This window comes from Notamacropus eugenii, chromosome 2 (assembly GCF_028372415.1).
Source record: "Notamacropus eugenii isolate mMacEug1 chromosome 2, mMacEug1.pri_v2, whole genome shotgun sequence".
Taxonomy (NCBI): domain Eukaryota; kingdom Metazoa; phylum Chordata; class Mammalia; order Diprotodontia; family Macropodidae; genus Notamacropus; species Notamacropus eugenii.
The window spans coordinates 512030794-512054294 of NC_092873.1; the positions used below are offsets into that span (position 1 = coordinate 512030794).

Below are 23501 nucleotides of genomic sequence, written 5' to 3' on the forward strand. Positions count from 1 at the left end.
CTGAAGGGTTAAATGATGTGCCTGTGTGTGTCAAAGGCCGGGCTTGAATTCAGTCAGGTCTTCTTGATTCCAAAGTCAGCTACCACACTCTGCTTACTCTCAGGTATAAGGCTCAGTGCAAATGAAGGCTGAGTAATCCAGGTGTCTGATTCTCAGAATCCATTTATTTGAAGGGACAACACATGAATCACTTACCACTATCAACAGCCTCCACTTCACGGTCGATGGCATCTCTAATCATCAGGGGATGAATGAAGAACTGCGCCCACCTGGGAAAATGAACAATAATTGATTTTGCATATCAATAACTTTTAAGAAAAGTTTCTTTGGGGTAGGTAGGTGGTACAGTGGATAGAGCACTGGCTCTGGAGTCAGGAGAACCTAAGTTCAAATCTGGCCTCAGACACCTACTAGCTAAGTGACCCTGGGCAAGTTGCTTAATTCTGACTGCCTCCAAAAAAAAAAAAAAAAAAGGTTCGTTGCTTATCAGTGTTTATTAATCAGGTGTGACTCTAACATGCCTAGAAAATGAGACAGGACCTGGCAAGGAAACTCTCTCTACCAAAGCACATCAACATTTGCTCTGCAACTTCCAGCCTTAGAGAAGTGCCTGGATGATGAGAAGGTAAGGGACTCCCCCAGGGCCACATACCCAGTACTGGGCAGAAGCAGAACTGGAGCCCAGGTTTTCCTGACTCCAATGCCACTAAGCCACCCTGCCTTTCATATACCCAGACTGACCTAAATAAGGCTTTAGACTCTCACTTTAACCTCAGGATTACAAAATGCTTTATAACTATTCAAAGCACTAATGCAAGAGCAATAACTTGTTACACTAAGGCAGTTAAATTGCTTAAAAAATCTCAGAGAAAAGTAGTTTTCAGATTATAAGAAGATCAAGAAACATAATAAGCCAAGTAGTGATACAGTTTTTGTCAAAAAAACCCTTATCAATTTTTTAATTTCACATTATATTTAAAGACGCATGTGAGTTCAAGTACCTGCATGCTGTTAGACTTTGTCCAACTGCTAAAAGAGTGAAATTCTCAACTGTCATACTTCCCCTCAACTAAACTTCATATGGTTTTTTTAAAAAGCTGTCAGTAAGAGTGAGTCAGTTTCATATATAATCTTCTTTCTATTCTTTTTTATATATGAAAAGTTCATGTTTGCCAAATTCATAATGAGAGAAAATTTTAAAAGAGGTATCAATATAAAAACAGGAATTCAAAATAAATTCCATGAAAGAGTACTCTTCCTTCTCCTCCTCATCTTCCTAGTGAGCCATAGGTTAATCTCTTGCAGTATCTGTACTATAAGTGCCAGACCACTACTGTACTTGTAATATTGCTGATAAGATCACTTCTGAGCCTTTTATTTCAGGGATCAGGTAACTTGCAGATGGTAAGCCTCAACAAAGACCTCTCCAGAAACACCATTCTTCTGATAAATTCTGGTGAAGTATTCTGGAGTGAGGAGGCGAGGTGGAGGTGGGAGGGGGGTGTCTTCTGGTCACTTGAAGGCATACTAAGAACAAAAAAGTCTGTACCATGAGTGAATTCAACAATTTCAAACCTAGGAAGCAAGAGTTTCTTAGTGACTTCTGGAGGCAATTGAAGGTTCAATCATATGAACCAAGAAAAACAAACTACAGCCGAATTCTCTTTCAAAGAAATATTTCATATGCCACTAAAAGAGAAAAGATCCTTAAGAGGTCACTCGGTCATTCCTGACTTTCAGCAGAAAGAGTCAGGGGAGCCTTGTGTGACTGAGAGCCATCCATCCGGAGGGGATGACTATCTTACTTGAATACTGAAAAAGAAGCATTTCTTCCCTGTATGCTGTTTTATATGCCTAAATGTTGTCAAACTTATATCAATGCACTATACTATACTTACATCTTCCACCAAAAAAAAAAATACTTTTCTAAGTGCAGAACACATTTAGAGATTAAAAATCCCTTTTCACATAATCACAAAATTGGAGTGTTGAAAAGGACCTCAGGCAGCGTCCTCATTGCGCAGGAGAATCCCCAACTAAATAATCATCCAGCATCTGGCTGAAGAAGGAAGGAGGGAGAATCCAACCACCCCTCAAGGCAATTCATTATATTCCTTTTTGTTTAAGAATCTTAACACAATCTGCTTTTCCAGTGAGATAATCTGCTTTTATAACAAATGAGTCTGTTTCTGTCACTTTGCTCTCTTCCTGTCCCAAAGGGATTCAGTAAACGATCTTGAGATAATTCAATAGAAATATAGTACCTTACAACCTTAAAGGAATGAATGAGACAATGGACTTTTTTATAAAATGCCAGCTCTCATTAGAGGAAGGAGCCTAGCAAGGTGCTGTTTTCAGTTGTGGTGGTGTCTGCATATGCCTTCTCTGCTGCTTTAGTATGCAGCAGCTCATCCTGCTGGATTGAATTAGTTACCTATCAAGTGCCTCCTTGAAGTACTTTCTCTGGACGTCAAACTGGAAGACTGTGCGTTCACAGTCTGTTGAGGCGTTGTCACTCCCCCCATGCTTTTTCAGGAAAGCATCAAAGCCATTCTCGTCTGGATATTTCAGGCTGCCCATGAAAACCACTAGGAAAAGAAACAAAACTGGATTTTCAAAGGATGCCACCAAGAGTACTAAGATAAGAAATCAAGAGAGCCAAAGTAAGATAATTTTCAGCTTAAAAAGAGTTACACAAAACACATATCCCTTTCACCTCTGATAACATGTATCTAGAGGGCAAATCACCATTATCTTCCATGAATTCCCAGTTATCAGGACCCAAATGTTCATGACAGTCTTTGCAAATTAAATACTTCTTACTTGGCATTTTTCTACCAAACCAGAAGTAAATCTGAATTTAAAGTGAGTTTATAAAATCTCTTTTTTTTTAAACTAGACTTATGATCTCATCACACTAAGTAACTCCCAGCTGAGAAACTTTCTCTACCAATGCAAATCAGGAGCTTTTATGCCATTTTTAATTTAAAAGAGTTGCCTAACATTAGACATTTAAAAACTAGACTTCGGCATCTTAGAACAAAATCTCTTACTGTGCTCCAAAAAGTGTGCCAGCCCAGGGAGGTCATCCGGATCAGCAAAACTTCCAACTCCAACACAAAGTGCAGCCGCTGACTAGAGTGAGAAGGATACATGCCGACAATAAGTTTTCTTTAGAAAATACCAGCAGCATCTCATCTTAAGGACACATTTGCAAGTGGCCTTTTCTACAAAAGGCTACAGTTGTTTCCCTAAGTATCAGGAGGAGCAGCAAAGTGAAACTCACCAGAATTGTGTCAGTTTCACCCTGCTGCTCCTCCTCTTGACTTACTGGAAATTTCTGAACAGGTGCCGACCTATGGAAAGAAGCAGAAACAGAAAGAAAAGGAGAGGAGGCGGACTGGCCAGCCCACCCATTGACCATTTAGTGTCAGCACCAGAGCTCTGGCCCTCTCTTTAGAGACCTGAGCTGAATGCAAATGCAGCATTCTTAGTTCTGGGGAGACCCCTAACGAATCATGGGCTCTTTTATCCTTACTCAGTCAAAGGAGAGAGGGGGCCCTTGCAAGGAGGGATTCATAAAGAATTTTTTCTTTTTAAACAAAAAGAGGAAAATTTTTAAAACTGGAAATAACTGGGTCAGTGAGAAAAAAAGGCTTTATTTGAAACTTAAGTTTGTTAAATAAAAAGTGTCTTCCACATTTGAAAGAAGCCTATGGATTCATCATTTATTATTTCTGTATATAAAATGTTTGATATGTCATTATTTCTCCCAACATTTCAGGGAATTCAGAAAATAATTAGGAATTAAAATGGTTGTTACCCATCCCAAATGAGTTTAGGATTCTTTCTTTTCTACCAACAGTAAGTCACTGTATTGTGCTTCTATATCAACTTATAATACATATAAAAAGATGGAGAAAGAGTATTAAAAATACAATCTCCAAAGCCAGAAAGTGAAATTGTTAAGCTGTATGCCCAAGATTTTAATAACAAAATACCTCTGATTGAACCCACCTTTCCTCTGGTTGCTCATTAAATGGGACAATTACCTTTTAAAGATAGCTTTCTAAAACAAGAAAAACCCTAAGAAATTGCTAATGTGTTGCAAGAAAGCAAAGGGGCTACATGTAGAAAAACCAAACAGACTCACTTAATGTCAAAAAGTGCATTTTGCAAACTCTAGCTCAGGATATAACTTGGCTAAATGACATAGGAGGCATCCTCTCATATGGTGCATCCTTGAGCCAAAGCCAAACCTGTTCTGCACAATAAAATGGCTACCTAGTCTGCATTCCACCCCAACAGTCCCATAAAACATTCTTGTCTTGACCATTTGGAGCAAAGGAACTTCTGAAAACGGTGTTCTAAACCATAGGCCATTACACAGCTCTGAAACTAAGCATATACAGGGCTCCCAAATGTTGAGAATTTTACTTGAAAATTTCTAGCCAGACTGAATTAATGAAGCCTTAAGTCACATATACAACATTTAAATTTCAATCTTATTAATATAACAGAAGTTCATAGTTGGAGAAAATATCTCCCTTTGAGAAGACAATCACAATTATATGAAAAATATTCCAAAAAGCAGAAAAATTATTTTCTTTCCATTTCCTTACCGGTTAACGTTTATATTTACCTTGAACAATACTCCCAATGTCAAGTCAGATTTAACATGTCAGGTGCTTAAGTCCGTAAAACACTACAAAATCCTCACCACATTCTCAGGTCATTTTTCTGCCACTACTTCATCAACATGTTTTCTATGTAATTTCCTGTGTGGCTGAAATAGCTCCCTCAACTTTCTCAAAGTCCAGTTAGCACCCCCACCGTCCTACTGCTTCCATATCAAAATCTACTAACCAATCCTACCCTCTAAACCACTCTGTTTTCAAAAGTCTCACCCTGTACCTTTTAGTTACCATCCAGAAGAGTGGTCACTAAAGTTTAGGAGGACAGTGAGGAAGAGGCCAGGAAGAAGGAAAACATTAAGAAAGAAAATGATCCTAAGATTAGTGATTCAGAACTAAAAGGAACCATCATTTCAGGGATGAGAAAGCTGAGGCCCAAAAATGTTTAATGACTCATCCAGGTCATCCACATAGGTCAGCCAGATTGTGAATCTGGGTCCTTTGACTTTAGTCTTTCCACTGAACTAAGCTGCCTCCCAAAGTAAAAACAAAGATGAGCTAGTCTTTTTTACAAGTTATCGCTAAAGAAATGAATCAGAAATGCAGATCTCTCAATAAAGCAAACAGAGAAAGTAAAAAAAAAATTTTTTTAATGATCTGGTTTGCAAAGTATCCAGGGGCTAATGAGATGCAAAGTACTCTAGATCAGTTTTCAAAATGCTCATCCTGAAAGTCAGGAAAAACCAAGTGACAAATCAAATCCCTCATGATCTTCAAATGGCTCTTGATTTCAAAGCCTCCTACTACATTCTGTCATCCCCCACAGAGCTGTACGACCCATTCTGGCAAAAAGATGTCTGCCAGTCTAGAACAAGTTAAGGAAGAGGGGAAAGCAGAGGGCAGATTATCCTCCACCAACCTTTCTGCCGCCACTAGTAGGGGCAGCTGCCTCCTTGTGGAAGTGCCCCATCATCTACTTTCTCCCACAGTCCAGGAAGCAGTAGGCGTGTTAGGTCACACCTCAATAACAATCAACACTGATTAAACACCTCCCAGATACAAAGCACTGTGCCAGGAAAAATACAAAGCTGAGACAGGTTCTGGCCCCAGCACTCAACAAGTTGAATCAAGCTAATAGAACAGTCACAATAAGCATATTACAGTTATATTTGGTCTAAAAAGATTGTTAGCAACTGAGGAATCAAGGAAGGTTTCATAGAGGAGGTTGGGTTGGGCATTCAAGGACCAACACAATTTCAAAGGACAGAAAGGCCTAAATTTTAGAGAGACAGGAAAGCTTAATGATTGTTGGAGATTGTGGGATAAAAGTTGCCCAGTCTGGCAGGAACAAAGTGGGAAAGGAATAACAGAAGACAGGTTGGGAAAGTCAGGTGGAATCAGGTTCCAAAATGACAGGGTCAAAAATGGCAGACAGAAGGATAGAAAGAATTTGAACATGACTCCAAAAGCAAGGGAACTATTGAAGATATTGTAACAGAAGTGATAAGACCAGATCTGTATGATTGTCCTGGTAACTCATGAAGAATGGACTGGAGAGAAGAGAGAGGAGAACCAAGAAGACAATTAAGAGACTGTTTTGAGTATCCAGGAACGAAGGCAGTAAGGAAGTCCTGCATATGGCCATAGGAACAGAGAAGATAGGACAGATGAGAGAGATGTCCAACATCTAACAAACTAGGAATTTAAGACAAACCATTAACCAAAACCTAGAATGAGTTATCCTAGAATGGACCCCATATCAAATATTAATATTAATCAATTAATCATACCAAACCAAAAGTTTTTAAAACAGAAACACACACACACACACAAACACACAGACTAATGAACTCCCACAAAATTTTCTAAAATTGAATCATTCATTTAAAGCATTTATCATCCAAGACAACTCTGCTGGGCATTGTAAGGGAAATAAAACATGAAAAAACATTTAACCAGTTGCCACAAGCCAGTCTAGGTGAAGCAGCAAGATATCTCTTGCTAGGCAAAGTCAAACCACCAAACTGACTACCATCTGTCTTTAGAGCATACTAGCGTGGGGAGATTAAAGGTCAGAAACTTGTTTTTAGGCTTGATGAACTGTTTAGGGGAGAGCCTGTCAGAGAGGAGAACATGAAGTCACATGGCCAATGGATGGTCTGGCAGGCAGTCCAAAATTTGGAACAGTATAAAGGACTTAAATTGGTCTCAACAAATTCTTCCTGTACACTTACTTGGGAGCTACCCATCCATTCAGGGGGAATGGGCATAAAGATTAACAAAAGCTTTCCTAATTTCACAACAAGCATTTTTCTTTGTTTATGGGGAGCATGTTTATCATAGTTGGGGGCTTGCTGTTTGGGTTCATGTCTCACACTAGGTACAGTCTAAGCTGCTGACTCCAAGAGCCATGGGAGGAGCACTGCCTCCAGCCTAGGACCTTCAACTATCATCCTGGAAAGCAACATCTATGGGAAGGCAGCCTGGAAACTGTTCCTGCAGAGGGGACAGCCACAGAAAGGAAAGTTTTTGCCACCAAAGTCCTTGGCAATATCAGACAGTTCAACAACAGCAATGACAGCAGATTTTAGAAGGGGAACACCAACAACTTTAAGAGGGGAGGCAGATGAGAGAAGAGTCTTGAAGATGGTGCTAAAACTAAACCTCAAATGGAGCTGAGGATTCCAAGAAGCAGAGAAGAGAGAAGAAGGAGAGGATTCTAGGCCCAGGAAACAAGCCTACTTAGGAACATGGAGCAGGAAGGAGAATATGCAGAGGGGAACCTAAGGAGAATAGTTTGACTAGAATGGTGACTAAGAAGTACAAAGAAGTAAGCATGGGACCAGACCAGGAGAGGTAAAGCTATATCCATTGATGTTGACACTGGGAAGGTTTAGGATTTTTCTAATTAACCTTGGGACAAAGGGGAGCCAATGAAGAAAGCATCATCTCTCCTCCACCTGTCCACTAGGTGGCAGAGTGGGCTAGAGCCTGGGACTAGGAGGAGTCAGAAAGACCTGCATTCAAATGCTACCTTGGAGATTTTCTAGCTATGAGATCCTAAATAAGTCATCTACTCTCTCAAATAGTAGGATGCATTTATTAATTACTTATTATTAATTAATGTTTATTAATTAAATTAAATAACATAAATTATTGATCACTTACTATGTATCAGGCATTGTGCTAAACACAAGGGAAGGAAAAACCATGGTCCTTGCCCTCACATATTCTAATAAGAAGGACAATATACAAACAATTCAGTACAAATAAGATATTCAAGATAAATTGGAGAAAATCTCAGAAAAGGCATCAGCATTAAGGAGAATTAAGAAAAATGTAGGTTTAGAGCTGTGACTTAAAGGAAGCAAAGGAAAGGAGGAGGTAGAGATGAGGAAGGAAAGTGAAGTAAGTCAATGAAAATGCCCAGGCCACAGTCAGGAGCCAGTGTCTGGTACAAGGGACAATAAGACCACTGTTGCTATGTGTGTATATGTGGTTTTTTTTTTTTTTCTGGGGGGGAGCACACAGGTATAAGAAGAATGGAAAGGTAGGAAGGTGACAAGTTATGAAGGCCTTTAAAAGTCAAACAGAGAATTTTATATTTGATTCTGGAGTTGACTGAACAGGGAGATGACATGGTTAGGCATGAGCTTTAGGAAGATCATTCTGATTGAAGAATGGAGGATTGCTTGGAGTGGGGAGAGACTTGGGGCAGGGACACCAAGCCGCAGCTACAACAAGAGTGCAGGTGTGAGGTAAAGAGGACATCCCTCAGGGCAGCAGTGGTCAGAAGAGAGAAGTGGCAGAAGCAACAGGACTTAGGAAAAGAGAGAAAGAAAAGAGAGGAGAGAATGACACCTACCTACGATGATGGCACTACCATCATCGGTCATAGGAAAATGTTATAGAGCTAGAAAAAATGACAGCAAAATTCATCTGGAAGAACAAAAGGTCAAGAATAGCAAGAGAATCACTGAGAAAAAAGTAAAGAAGGCAGCCTACAAGTAGTGGATCTCAATTACAAAGTGGTGATCATGAAAACAATCTAGTACTGGATAGGAAATAAAGTGGTAAATCAGTGGAATAGACAATTACTGTTTAGTAAATGAGTACTGTCTGACTCTTCATGACCTCCTTCCTCCTTTGGGGTTTTCCTGACAGATACTGGAGTTTGCCGTTTCCTTCTCCAGCTCATTCTAGAGATGAGGAAATTGAAGCGAACAGGGTAAAGTGACTTGTCCAGGGTCACACAGCTAGTAAACACCTAGGGTCAGATCTGAACTCAGGCAGATAAATCTTCCTGACTCCAGGCTCAGTGTGCTATGCAATCCATCCACTTCACCACCTAAGCCTTTGACCCCGGAACACCACTATCAGGTCTATATCCCAAGGAATTTTTAAACAAGGGTTTTGTTTTTCTTGCTTTGTCAATGGGTCTAGATAATCTTTGAAAATAAAACAAAATTTCATTTTAAAAAAATAGCAAGAGGGGGGATTTTAGTGGGAATGATCTGCTGGAGAAGATGGGAAGAGATAAGATTAAAGATACATGAAGAGTACTTTGCCTGGTCAAGGAGACCACCTCATCACATCAGCCCCCTCCTAACCCAGAAAGTCCCTAATATGTCCTCCAATTAGAAAACAGGTGATCTAATCTTATATCCTGGTTTATATCCTGTTGCTTTCTTTTAACACATAAAAATCTGTCTCTCTCTGTATTCAAGGTCCAGTGACAAGCTGAGGAGGCCTGGTCCCAATTTGTTATGCAATTGGCATGTATTGTTTAATAAATCAATATGCTTAAACATTGTTTCTTCCTCAGTTACTTCAGATTTCACCTATCACAGCCTTGCTACAGTAACAGTCCAGTTAAGACAAAGTAACAAGTTGTAGCAGAAACAGTTTTGTGATTTTTCTCCCACTCCATTCAGCAGCTCTATATGGAGCAAAGGTGTCAACAGATCATGGGAATTCAGTAGATCAAAGCAATAATCGGGAGAAACCCAGAATCTAAAAATGTATCAGGGAAATCAGTCTTTGTGGAGTGAGAAGACTAAGGGATAAAATTCTAAAGACATAAAGAGAAAATTCCAATGAAGACAAAGAGGATATTTGTCTGAAGAGACTAATAATGTACACACAAAGAATTCTCCAGCCAAAAGATTTTTAAAAGACTAAGAGAAAATGGGAGGACAAGTAAAACAAGATGAATACAAAATGCTTGGTTGGTGAGGAAAGGAAGAATAACACAAAACCAGAGGCTTTTTTAAAGCTACACTGGAGGAAAAAAGACAGCCAAAGAAGCAAGGTGACTATTGATTAAGGGAAACACCACAACAATAACTGGCAGTGGAGAGAAGAAGGAGCTGCTCAGATCTTACAAAAAGAGCTAACATAAAGTTGACAGTTGCCTTCTCTGAAGTCACCAGACCCAAATGAACAACATGCTCAGGGACTGAAAGAATTGGCAAATGGGGCTGCTGAACCAGAGTCATGGTCTCTGAAAGATCATAAAGACCTGGACAAGTACAAAACAGGGAGGGTATGACATGTCTGTCTAGAAAGCTAACACAATCTCAAGCTTCATTAAGAAACACAAGTGTTCAGCACAAGGGACAGGATGAGATCCCATCAGCAGTACTGTACTCAACTCTGGGGACTACACTTTAGGAAGGCTAGAGCTTCCAGGTGTTCAGCCAAGATGGTGCATGGTCTCAAGTTCATGTCATAGAAGGATTTGTTAACTTGAAGAACTGGCAATTCCCCTGGAGAAGAGAAGACTTGGGAAGAGTACAGGAAGAGGAGCAGGACTGGAATAGCTGCCTTCAAGTATCTGGAGAGTTGTCAAAGAGTAGAGGGAATAGACCTGTTTTATTTGTCCTCAAAAGCAAAAGAGGGGTAATAGATGGGAGCTGCAAAAGTTAGGAAAAATGCCTAATAACTAGCACCCTCCAGAAGTGTAATGGACTCCCCCCCTCCCTTAAGTGACCACTTAGCTGACTCATTATAGTAGAGGTCCTTTTTCAGGAACTGATCAGACTAGAGGGCATCTGAATTCTCTTCCAGTTCTCTGACTACACTCTTTCTCAAATCCCTCCAGCTTTCATGCTTTCTGATTCTAACCAGATAAGAACCTGTTTCTCTCCTCTTTCTCCAATTTTTCTTTTCTGATCATTCCACTCTATCTATAGCACTATTAATTTCAGTTCTTACAAACCCTGTTAGAAAAAAATCTATTTTTTATTTTTATGATGATTGATGTCACAATCACAAAATGTTAAGAGTCAAAGGGTTATCTAACCCAATTTCTGAAAAGAAATTTTTTTCTAATTACAGGAACTTATCTGACCTCACCTAGTAGCTAACGAGCTCCCTGAGGTCATGCACAAGTTTTTACATATCTTTATTATCTGGCATCATACCTACTAAAGCTCTACTAAAGGAATTTTCTGAATAAATGTTTCAAAATAACCTAATTCCTTTTTTTTAAGTCAGATTTTTAAAATCATTTCTCCAAAGATTGAGTAAAACAACATAGCTCAGCCAAAAAGGAATCACGGTTCTCCCCTACAAAAAGGGAGACACATTCCATAAGAATAGAGGTTGCTCTACAAGACAAACAATAGCTCAGTAGAAGAAACTATTTGCTCTGGAAGATGAAAAACAAATCTAAAAGAAACAAGACAAGCTTAGTTGTCTTGTTAGCAGTAGCAGAGTAAAATCCACATGACATTTAAAGACAAAGAGTTTTCTTATCAAGTAAGGACAAAAGAAACTAAAAGAGTGTTCAGTTAAATGACACAGTACACCCATTAGGACCCCCCCAACAATCTGTGAAACAGGTGCACAGGCAGCAGTATTCTCATTTTATCAGTAAGAAAACCAAAGACTAACTGGAGGCAGTCAGGACTAAGATTACTATCTTCTGACTCTTTAGTTCCGTGATTTTTTCCTCATAACAAACTAATGCCCCATAAATTGAATCCATAACAGAATTCTGAAGCAATAATCAGCTGTGTTCTGGAAATCCAGTACTAGGAGCTACAGCAGAGGAAACAGCACTGACTTGGAAATTGTATTCAAAACCACTCATCTGTGTTAATAAGCATAACCATTATATTTATGTTCAAAGGTAAACTTCACACACACACACACACAACTGCCCCCACCCAAAGCACTCTTAAACTCTAAAAAAACATCAAAGACTCGGCTCGCACCTGCTTTTCGGTAGGTTTCTTCCTTGCTTCTGCCCTCTCATCTAATTCCTCCAATTCATTATCTTCAGTGTCTAGATCATCATCATCATGTTCATCTTCATCATCAAAGTCATCTTCATCATCAAGCCCTTCTTCATCATCATCTTCTATTTCTGCTCCTGAATCTTCATCATCATCATCGTCTTCTTCTTCTTCCTCCTCATCTGTAGCCTCCCCAGATTTACTCTCCGCATTACTTAGGTCTGAAATCAAAAGGGCCTGCAAGCCATTCCGCAATTTGATGTACCTGCAAAAGTCATAAGAAATTTTGAAACAAAGGTTCATTAAATGCATAGCAACTAAACATTCAGCTGAAGAAAATGAATTCCAAAGCAAAGACATTTTACAAGAAGGGCATTTTCCGGTTTCTCATTTCTTTAGCTGTATTTTTGCTACTCCACAAGGTTTGAATATTAAGATCCTAGAGGTACAGTTGGAAGACCCTTTGGAAGCCATCAAGTCCAGCCCCGTCATGTTACAGATGAGGAAAGGGAGACACACTGCAGTCAGGTGACACAAGGTCATACAACTAGTAAATGTCTCAGGCAGGATTTGAATTTAGGTCTTCTTGACTCCAATTTCGATCTTCCATCCACACCACCTAACTTACCTATCCTTCATAAGCCATCCCTAAGAGGCTTATAAAAGTTTCTTAACACACAAGATGACTGCACAGTGACCTGTCTGTAAAGTAAAATACTCCAAGGCAAAATTCTTTATGTTAACCCTGTTTCTGAATCAATTCCCATTTCTGTAGAGTCCAAGACCTAGTATGCTCCACCCCTGTTGTTTTAATGATTTCCAGAAATGGCAGCACTGAGGCCCATAGCCTGAATTCTAAGAGGATGCTATCGGTCTAGGCTGCCCCTCCTTCACACACCACTGATGTTTCCAGCATAATGAAATCACATTTACCTATTTAATACTACCATCTTAAGGAAAGCAGGCTACATATTTGCTCAGGGCAGCTGGGTGGCCCCTCAGTGCATAAAGCACTGGGGCTGGAGTCAGGAAGACTCATCTTCATGAATTCAAATCTGGCCTCAGACACTTACTAGCTGCTGTGGTCACTTGACACTGTTTGCCTCAGTACCTCATGTGTAAAACGTGCTGGAGAAGGAAATGTCAAGAAAACCCCCAATGGGGCCATGAAGAGTCGAAAAAGACTGGCCAACAACTACAACACATATCAGCTTCCTGTTGCTCCAGCCTGTAACAATAAAACACACCAATAATATTTTTATTATAGCTGCTGCTCACATTAATCCACATTACTTCCAATGCTTAAATCAACTGAATTTGATCCTCTAGGCTGCTGTATCATATAGGGTACAAAGAAGGAGAATGGAGAAGGAGAAGGAGAAAGATAAGAGTCAGATTTATAGGTTGGAATGGATCTAATTTGAAAAACCTTACAGAATGGTGAATAGATTCAAAACATGTCATATGATGAAAAGCTGAAAGAAATGCAGCTATTTAGTCTGGAAAAGAAAGGCCTATTACAGAGAAAGGCCTATTCAGAGACATGAAAAATTTTCGTGTGCAACAGGGATTTATTCTATTTAAAATAAATCAATCAGTGAACATTTTATTAAGAGTCTGTGTGTGCTAAACCCTGCTGAAGGATACAAAGAGCTAAAAGAGACAGTCCCTGCCCTCCTGGTCTTATAATCTAATAGGGAAGATAAGATACAAACACATATATACAAACCAAGCTGTAGAAAAGATAAATAGTAATTAGAAGAAGAAAGGTCAGGATTTGGGAGAGCCCAGGACACTGGCAAAGTAGTCAACAAAGTCAACTGAACAGATAAGTAGAGAAGACTAAAGATGAGAAAATCCCATTAGATCTGACAATGAGGAGATCATTGGTACCTTTGAAGACAGCAGGTTCAGTTGAGTGACATGAGACTGGAATACAGACTTCAGAAAGCTCGGAAGACAGAGCACTTGAGGTAATGGATTTAGGCAGCTTTTTCTAGAAGTCTGACTGAGAAAGAGAAGAGTACATAGGATGCTAACTAGCAGGGATGGTAGGATCTAATAAGGTTTGTTTTTGTTTTTCAAAGGATGAGGGAGACTTGAGCATGTCAGGAAGAGGGAAGTAGGGAAGGTGCCAGAACATAAGGAGGCTGATGTAAAAGACTAGGAAAGGTGGGATAAGGGGAGGATGGGAGGGGGGGGGGGGGGCGCAGATAAGATTCTAAGGATACATGTAACAGGAATGGGATTCTAAGGATATGTGTAACAGGAATGGGATTCTAAGGATACGTGTAACAGGAATGGGATTCTAAGGATACATGTAACAGGAATGGGATTCTAAGGATACATGTAACAGAGTTGGCCTTGTAGATATAATTAAACCCACCAACAAATGAAATATTCACTGGCTCAATGAATATCTTGTTAACAGAATTGTTCAAGCAGAGGCTGACAACCAGCTAGGAAGTTAAACTCTCAGCTGTAAGGTATCTTCTAACCTCTAACATTGTGGGGCTCTGTATCAGGAAGCCAGTGAAGATTTCTGAACATGGCAGTGCTAAGCACAGCTTAGACAGAGACTGAAGGAAAACAATCAGGAGGCTAAGTTTAGACACGAAGTGATAATGAGGCAGCTAACCCTAACCCTAGAGAGGAGTCAGGAAAACCTGAGTTCAAATTCAGCCTCAGATATTTACTAGCTGTGTGACCCTGGGCAAGTCACTAAACTAAGTCCCTCATCTATAAAATGAGCTAGAGAAGGAAATGACACAGCACTCAAGTATCTGCCAACGAAACCCCAAATGGGGCCATCACTGAGAGTCGGACATGATTGAGTGACAAAAAGGTTAGGTTATTGTTATTATTATTATTGTGGGAATTAAACAAGCTTGGCCTCAAAGCAGAGATGAGAAAACAACCCTCCTCCCTCCCTGCCTACCTCCAACAGGTCACTATGGGTATGGAATGTTATATGTGTTGTCCGATGACTGTTCTATCATTTGGCTTTGATAGTTTTGTTTTTTGGTTTTTTTTACTTTTGCTTTACTACAAGGGAAAGCTTGGGAGTACGTTCTGGAAATGTCTACTATGAAAACAAGAGGCATCAGTAAACCTTAAAAAAATAAAATAAAAGGCCAGAATCAAGATTCACTGTACAGGGAGAGAATCAGCAGTACCCGAGGATTGATTGTTTCTTTGGGGAATGGACAGGTGAAAGCAGCAGCACTGGCAGGACAGGAGTCAGGGACAATTTAGAAATAATTAGAATATGAAACTGACAGTGTTGCAGGACAACTTCAGTTTTAGACATGTTAAATTTAGGATACTTGCAGGAGATTCAGGTAAAAAGGTCCACACCTCATTGCAAATGTATGATTAAAGAACTGGGAGAGAATAAGAGATGCAGAAAACTATTTGAGAGTAATCTACAGAAAGATGGCTAGTTGGAGCCATAAGATCAACCAATATAAAGAGAGAAGTAAAGAAGCAGAACTTCAGAGAACACTTACTTTTGGAAAATGGAAAGAAAGAAAACCCGAGATGGAAACAGAAAAGTGATCAGAGAAGGAAAAAGAGAGTACATAAGGGGAAAATTTCAAGAAGAGATTGTCAGTGTCAAAGATCAGGTATAAAAGACAATAAGGATAAAAGGCCACTGAATTTGAAAATTAAGGGTCACTAGGAAATACTTGAAAATCACTCCTAAAAAGCCTAGAAACTCTGTATCATAGAATGTCTACTGAAATCCTACCCCAATGCATCATCATCTCACATGTATGGAGCTCTGGATTCTTATAAGCTATATCAACAGTGCATAAGCTGTAAGAGGTCCTACCCACTTTCAAGGACAAGCCCCACAAGTGACATCTTTCATGTAAGTACTGGCTGATTAATTTTTTCAACCACACTAACTAATGAAACCATCCAAGGCACAGAGAAGATACAGCCTGCATGGTTAAAGGGAGTATCCAGAATAGCACTAACTTAGTACATGTCATATTCTACAGAATATTCATGCTAGCATAAAAGAAACAATTCACTAAAGCCTGGATTTATTTTACTTTATGTGTTTAGATTTCAGTACAAGGTAATCACTGTGATGTAATCAAACTTCCCAATGAGTTTTCTAAAATAAGTGTGAGACATGACATAATTAATAATAAGAAATCTGTTTCAAGACTAAATTTGGCACCAAATGAAGTGGGGGGAGATATAGTAGCGAGCTTTACAATGTAGGCAGGAAACCATCAAACAAGAGTCAGATAAGATACCCACAAAAATGTTCTATTAGCTATTATCAAAAAAAATGCAAGCACATATAAACAACCTTCAAATTATAATCCATTTCTCATTACTGTGGGAAGATTGATCATTGAGAATGTTACTAATTGAAGTAATAGCTGACATTATTTAGCACTTTATGGTTTGCAAAGCACATTTGATGATCTCATTTTATCCTGAAAACCACCCTAGGAAGTAGACGCTCTAATTTAAAAATAAGAATATTGAAGCGAAGAAAGGCTAAGTAAATTAACACAACTACTAAGTACCTGAGGCAGAATTCAAACTTTGGTCTTCTGGGCCCCAAGTTCAGGACTCTATCCACTATGCTACCTGTCTCTGCTAAACACCCACTTTGCCCAAAACTTCTAGCACCAATTTCAGTCTCTACTGCTGTCCCCAGTTTGAGTTGAGGCACTGAATCATGTGTTCTGGCTTCTTTGAGGTTGCTCAGTTATTTCAGTCATGCCAACTCTTCATGACCCCATTTGGGGTTTTCTTGGCAAAAATACTGGAGTGGTTTGTCACTTCCTTCTCCAGCTCCTTTTACAGATGAGGAAATGGCCTCACCCAGTCATTTTTTTGTGACCCACGGACTGAGTTCCCTACAGGCTTCTTCAACAAAGAAAACAGTGGCCTCTTCCAGTCTCAATGCCCCTTTTTATCTCTTGTAGGGAATTGCCTGAGATTCTTGCTGCAGTTTTCTGAATTTATGGTCCTCCCAGTCCCTGAGGCTCACAACGTACAAGTCATCCTGGATTCCTCACTATCTCCCACCCTTCCTTATCCAAAATGTTGCCATCTCTCCAATATGCCCCCTTCTCTCCTTTGATGCTGACAGACACAGACACAGACACACAGACACACACACAGACACACACACACACACACACACACACACAGAGGCCCTTAGCACCTCACACCTGGCTTATTGCAATAAGCTTACTCGTGGGTCTGCAGCCTCCATTCAGCCACTACAGGGATTTTCCCAAAGCACAGGTCAGATCATGTCACCTCCCTACTCAATTAACTCCAGTGGCTTCTTATCATCTCTAGGATCAAATACAGAACCCTTCTTTGGCATTCAAAGTCTTCCACAGTCTAGGCCCCTCCTACCTTTCCAGGTTTCTTACACCTTATTCCCCATCACATACACAATGATACAGGACCACAGGCCTACTTGCTGTCCCATGAACAAGAAACTCTATCTCTTGGCTATTGGAACTTTCTCTAGCTGTCCTCCATGGTTGGAATGCTCTCCCTCCCCATCTCTACCTGGATCCTTTAAGTCCCAACTAAAATCCTATCTTCCACAGGAAGCCTTTCCCAACCCCTCTTATTTCTAGTGCCTTCCCTCTCTTTTAGTCATTTCCTTTTTATCCTGTATATAGCATGTCATTTGCTTGTTGTCTCCCAACTCCTTTCAGGCAGTGTGTCTTTTGCCTCTTTTTGTATCCTAGCGTAGTGTCTGACACCTAGTAAGTTCTTACTGACTGACTCAATGGGTGAAATATAACTTACTAGCAGAGCCTCAGTTTCCTCATCTGAAAATAGTGATAATGCTATTATAACCATTGATGTAAGGAAAACTATCTATGTTATTATATAAATGTGAATGACTATTAATATCCTAAGCTGCTCAATAGTCTTTAATAACAGTGCTTAATAAGAAGGGCTATTTTGATATTGCATGACAGCATGGACAGGATACTGGGTTTTCTAAGACTTTCAGCAGAGAACAAGTTCTGGCCACTCCTACCCCGAGGGAATGGTTGAAAGTACAGGTCTGCTGACAGACAGGGTTTCTGTTCTCCCAAGTCCAGTCTAGCTACGTTCAAAGAAGTCTGGGACCAGTTTGTTTGCAATTTTTTAAAAAGTTGTATCACTGGTCAATCATCAACAGTTACCTAATATGACATGGGTAAAGCATTAAAAATACAAGGATAAAAATGAACCAATGCCTACTCTCAAGGAGCTTATGTTCCATCAGGGAAGACAACATGTAAGGTACAGAACATATTCAAAACAAAAAGTCATTTTAGAAGGAAGGCATTTAGCAGCTGGGAAGGGTAAGGAAAGGCTTCACATGGAAGAGATGCTTGAGCTGAGTCTTGAATTAAGGGATTCTAAGTCGTGGAAGTGAAAAGAGAATGCTCTGCCCTAGACAAGAATTCATCAAGCTAAGCTCAAGCATGGGGGACAGGCTACATAGCAAGTCAAAGAGAGAGGGCACAAAAGGGTCATGTGTGAGGAGCAGCAAAATAATGAAAATCATTCCTCAAATTTAATTTTCAATTTAGAATCAAAATAAACCATTAGGATGCCAATCTTTCAAGCAAGCAGATGTCTGATCTACCTCTCTGGTATGCACTTAGTAGAGTGTTATTTAGTAGAAATGGCTAGGGTTCTTTTTCTGACTCTTCTAGACTTGTGATTAATTTCATTATAGTCTCATACTACCTTAATTGGATGTTTTAAAGCTAAGAAAACTTTAAGCATATCGGTTAGCATTCTCAAATGAAAAAGCATGGAAGAAGAACTGATAACTAAAGCCCAGGAAAATACTGTGTATCTGATCACATAGAAATACAAGCCATGTATGGTTTGTATGAGGGTTATTCCTCTCACAACAAGGCAGGACTCATCAGAGAACAGGATGGTAATAAAACACCAAAGACATTAAGGTCCAGGTGTTCTCATTTTTCATGTTAATGCCAAGAAGAAAAATCCCTCTGTTTGCTAAAGATCCTTGAGCTGTTCAGGATCTTCCACAGAATCTGTTAAGCAAGTTTCTTAGAGATATGGCCCCTTCCCTACAGCTGCACATTCCTACTGATTATGAATCCCCACAAAGAAAAGCAGACTCCAAAGTGGTCTAGCAACTATTCTGTGACCAAGGAAGACAGCCCTAACCCCAGCTAGTCAGCAGGTAAAGATATGCTGTCAATCAGTGGTAGAACCACATCAGAGGATAAGGGCATTACAATCAATTTACTTGACGATACAGAATTGTATCCATGTAAGGAGTTTTCCCCTGCTGCTGGACGTCAGAACAACCTACATCAAAGTAAATAAATGGTTTAAATAATTGTTATGACCAAAAAAATGCCATCACCTGGGAGCCTCCAACCTAGAGATGGCACCTCTCTGAGCTCAGTCACCCCATGCCATAGCAACATGCTTTAGTAATTTAGTAGAGAAATCTACCAATAGTATTGGGGGGAAAAAACATGTTTTAACAAGCAGCAACATATAATTTCCAACCCCTGGAGGTCAATTCAGTTCTAATCCAATCCCAAAGATGTTTGTACAAAGTAGGGAAGGAACGGGATCTACTCAAAATCCTACTTGCTCTGGAGGTCCAGCAAAAGGTTAATTTGGCTCCAGGGTCCATTGCAGAGCTGACAGGAGATCAAGAATCACCTCTGACCTTCTTTAACAATTACTGGCCCCCAACCTGCCAGACACCTGTTAAGGCCAGATGCTTTAGTCCTCCCAGAGGACTGGAAAAGCAGAAGTTTGCCACTGGCACAAGAATTAGGTTCCCATGTTATTCTGGGCCTGTAACACAGCATAGGTGTTAATTTTCATTATTTAGAAGAAATGGAAAGGATACCAACAGTTAGACCTATTTAAAAGAAATGTGTTAATTTAGTGTAATGAAGGTAGAGAGGAAAATGTGACAACAGGGAAAAAAACAAGTCAACTAGGTTGTAAAACTAGGACTAGCCTAAGTCAGGCCCTCTTCATCAACACCTAAGGCTGCAACTGTCTCCTAACTGGTTTCCTTGCCTCAGGTCTCTCCTCCTCCAATTTATCCTGCTGCTCATTTTAGCCAGATCTAGCTTCAGCTAGGTGGTGAAGAGAGTAGAGCCCTGGGCTTGGAATCAGGAAGACTGATCTCCCTGAGTTCAGATACTTTCTAGCTGTATGACCCTGGGCAAGTCACTTCACCCTGTCTCACTTTTCTCATCTGTAAAATGAGCTGGAGAAGGAAATGGCAAACCAGTATCTTTGCCAAGAAAACCTCAAATGGGGACACAGAGAGCTGGACACGACTAAAATATCTAAAAAACAACAACAACCTTGATGAACTATTATTTTCATCATGCCACCTCCCCAAGCAAGATGTTCAGTGACTACTCACTGCTTACAAAATCAAATCCAAAGCTCTCATCCCAGTACTCCTGAGATGCTATAATCTGAGCCCAGTGTATCCAACCACCTCCCAACAGACAAGCACTCATCTTCTCCAAATATACCATGCCCTACACATTTATTCAATCTCTTCCTAATGCATAATATGCCCTCTACCTTCCTTCCCAATTCTCCAAATCCTCCTTACTCTTCAAATGACAGATAAAGTCCTAAATTTGCCAAGAAGCCTTCCTGGACTTCTCCCATAATCCTCTCAGCTTCTCTCTCCCAAGTGATCTCACTAAGTGTTGTGTAAACACATTCTGGCTCTTGATTCATGCGCCCAAGTCTGACCTCTTTGGGAGAAGTTACAGCATCTAATATCTCTGTAGTATTCAATTACTGACTCATTTATTCAGCAAGTATTTACTGAACACCTACTCCAAGGCTGGCGTTCTACATACAAAGCAAGCAGCAGACAAAGTCCTGATGCCCACTGAGGTTACTATCGAAAACGGGAAGATAAAATTTAAGCAGGTAAAATACTGAAGTACAAAAAGATAGGATCTGATTAAATGACCAAATGTTAGTGAAGAGCTGGTCAGACAACATGTAACTCCAGTAAATTAAGTCACCAAATCTGGACAAACTACAGCCTTTAGCAGTAATTATAGCTGGTGTTTAGTAAACATTCGCCAGCTAGCCTACCAAGTGACATTATTTTACTTAAGCCTCACAACTCCCCCAACATTTAATTACTGTAGGTTTTATTATCCACCTTTTTACAAAAGAGGAAACAAGCTAGGGAGGTGAGGTGACCTGAATTCAAACCAAGGTCCTTCTTACCCCACCCAAGCCCAGCACTTCACCAGCTAACTCTACCAGATCTTCCCAACCTCTCTCGGTCCCTGTGCTCCTTGCCTTCAATTAATCTTCCCAGACTGATTCCTTCAACATAGAATCTAATACTAGAATTTAAAGACTAATCTCAATAGGACCATATAGTTATTTACCAAACATTTCCTATATCACTTTGACAAGCTTCTGGTAACTCCTGGAACTAAACATAGCCCCAGGCTGGGAACTTCTGCACATGTCATGGTTCAGGAGGCCAGGAGTCAAACAGAGGCTCTCTGCCTCCAAATCCAGGACTGTTTCCACTACAAGATGAAGCCCCCCTCATCCTATTTTGCTCCAAAGGGCCTACCTACACAGTGCTGAGCAAGTAGTTGACACCATTTGCCAAAGGAGGACTTCTTCCTTCATCTGCTCCAACTTTGTTGCCTAACAAAACAGAATCCTAAAGAACCAATTCTGTGCTCAAGTACCAAGTTATCCTAAAAGCTTACAGCTCTACAAAATGGCACACAAGCAGATAAGAGGGGCCAGAGGTATGGACTGCTGATTCACTGGCTCTGCTGTCATGGATTCAAATTCTGTCCTCATCAAGATTTTCTGGCTGATAGATAGCATCCAACTCCTCTATAGGACTTTTAAAGAAGTGACCAGTGTCACCTGATAGACTGGCTACCACATCAGGGAGATTTCAACCAGAAGACTTCTGGGGTCCCTTACAACTCAAAGGCAAGTAGAAGGGAACAAGGCAATTCTTTTCCATCTCCCTATCTGATTTGCTATCCCACTCGCAATAGGGGCTTTTCTAAACCACTTTTCAGCCTTCCAAAAACCTTCCATTGCTCCTCCACCCCCTATGCTGTCAGCTTTGCCTCATATTTCACAGAAAAAAATGAGGTTAATCACTAAGAGCTTCCTATTCTATCATCTCACATCACCCTTACACCACCATCTCCTCCTTCAGCCTTGTTCTCACTTAAAGAAATAATCTTTGTCTTTGCCATATCCAATCCCTCTGCAAGCACCAGTGATCCCATTTCATCCCATTTTCTACAGCTGACTACCCCCTAGAACATTCCCATTATCTCATTTATATTCAATTTCCATGTCTATTTGCGGATTCCCTATTGCCTATAAACATGCCCATGTCTCCCTCATCCTCAAAAAAATCCTTCCTTGATCCATCCATCCCTGCCATCTACCCATAGATATGCACCTCCTGTGGCTCAGCTCTCCTGGAGAAAGCTGTTTATAATTGATATCTCCACTTTTTTTTCCTCTCACTCCGTTCTTAACTCCATATAGTCTGACTTCTGACTGCATCATTCCACAGAAACTGTTCTCTCCAAAGTTACTAACAATCTTTTAACTGCCAAATCTAAAGACCTTTTTTTCCAATCCTCATCCTTCTTGACCTGTCTGCAGCTTTTCCTTGATACTCTCTTTTCTCTAGGTTTTTGGGACACTAGTCTCTTCTAATTTTCTTCCTATCTGACCTCTCCATTCGCTGGATCTCGGTCCAGATCACGCACACTAACTCTGAGTGTTATAACCCTTGAGTGTGCCATGGGGCTAGATCCTGCACCTCTTCTCTTCTCCCTCTGTGTTCTCACTAGGTGAAATCATGCTCTCATGGAGTCAAGTATCAATGATTCTCAAGTCTTCCTGTGCAGTCTTAAACTCTGCGGACCCAAAGACTCCCATTTCAAGCTCCCATCTCAAACTGGATGTCCTGAAAACATCTTAGACTCACTGTGTCCAAAACTGAACTCAGCATCTTTTCTCCCTATGCCTTCAACTCTTCCTAACTTCCTTACTACTGTCAAGAGCACCACCATCCTCCTGTCACCCAGGCTCAATACACAGGTGTCATTCTGGATTCCTCAATCTGTCTTACCCCACCCCTCCCCCGTCCAATCTATTGCCAAGGTCTGTTAATCTTCCCTTTGTAACACATCTCACATCTGTCCCCTTCTCTCCTCTGACACAGTCACCATCTTGGTGCATGTTCTTATCACTTCCACTCAGCTCCTAAAGCTCAAGTGTCACCATGTAACCCCTCCCCCCAACTCTTTCAATGAACTCCAGAGCTCCCAGTCATCTCCAGCATCAACTAGAAAATCCTCTGCTGGGTATTCAAAACCAGTTATAACCTGCCACACCCCACCCAGGCCTTTCTGGCAGTCTTTTACAGCCTCCTCTCCTGTATTCTGTCACCCAGGTCCTTGTCCTCTTCCTTCAGCTTCTTCAACAAGACATTTCATCTTTGGATGCCAGGCAATTTCACTGACTGTCCCCCATGTCTGGAATTCTCTCCCCATCATCTCTGCCTCCTGGCCTTCTTTTAAGCCCC

At 40.4% G+C, this 23501-nt stretch overlaps 1 protein-coding gene across 1 annotated transcript in view; it reads right to left on the reverse strand.

The window, feature by feature from the left end:
- Positions 1-23501, reverse strand: part of NRDC (nardilysin convertase) — a 74594-nt gene that overhangs the window by 47046 nt on the left and 4047 nt on the right. The window contains 5 exon segments of the mRNA XM_072649430.1: positions 196-269; positions 2435-2588; positions 3054-3135; positions 3287-3400; positions 11855-12140. Coding sequence (XP_072505531.1) covers positions 196-269; positions 2435-2588; positions 3054-3135; positions 3287-3400; positions 11855-12140 — 710 coding nt within the window.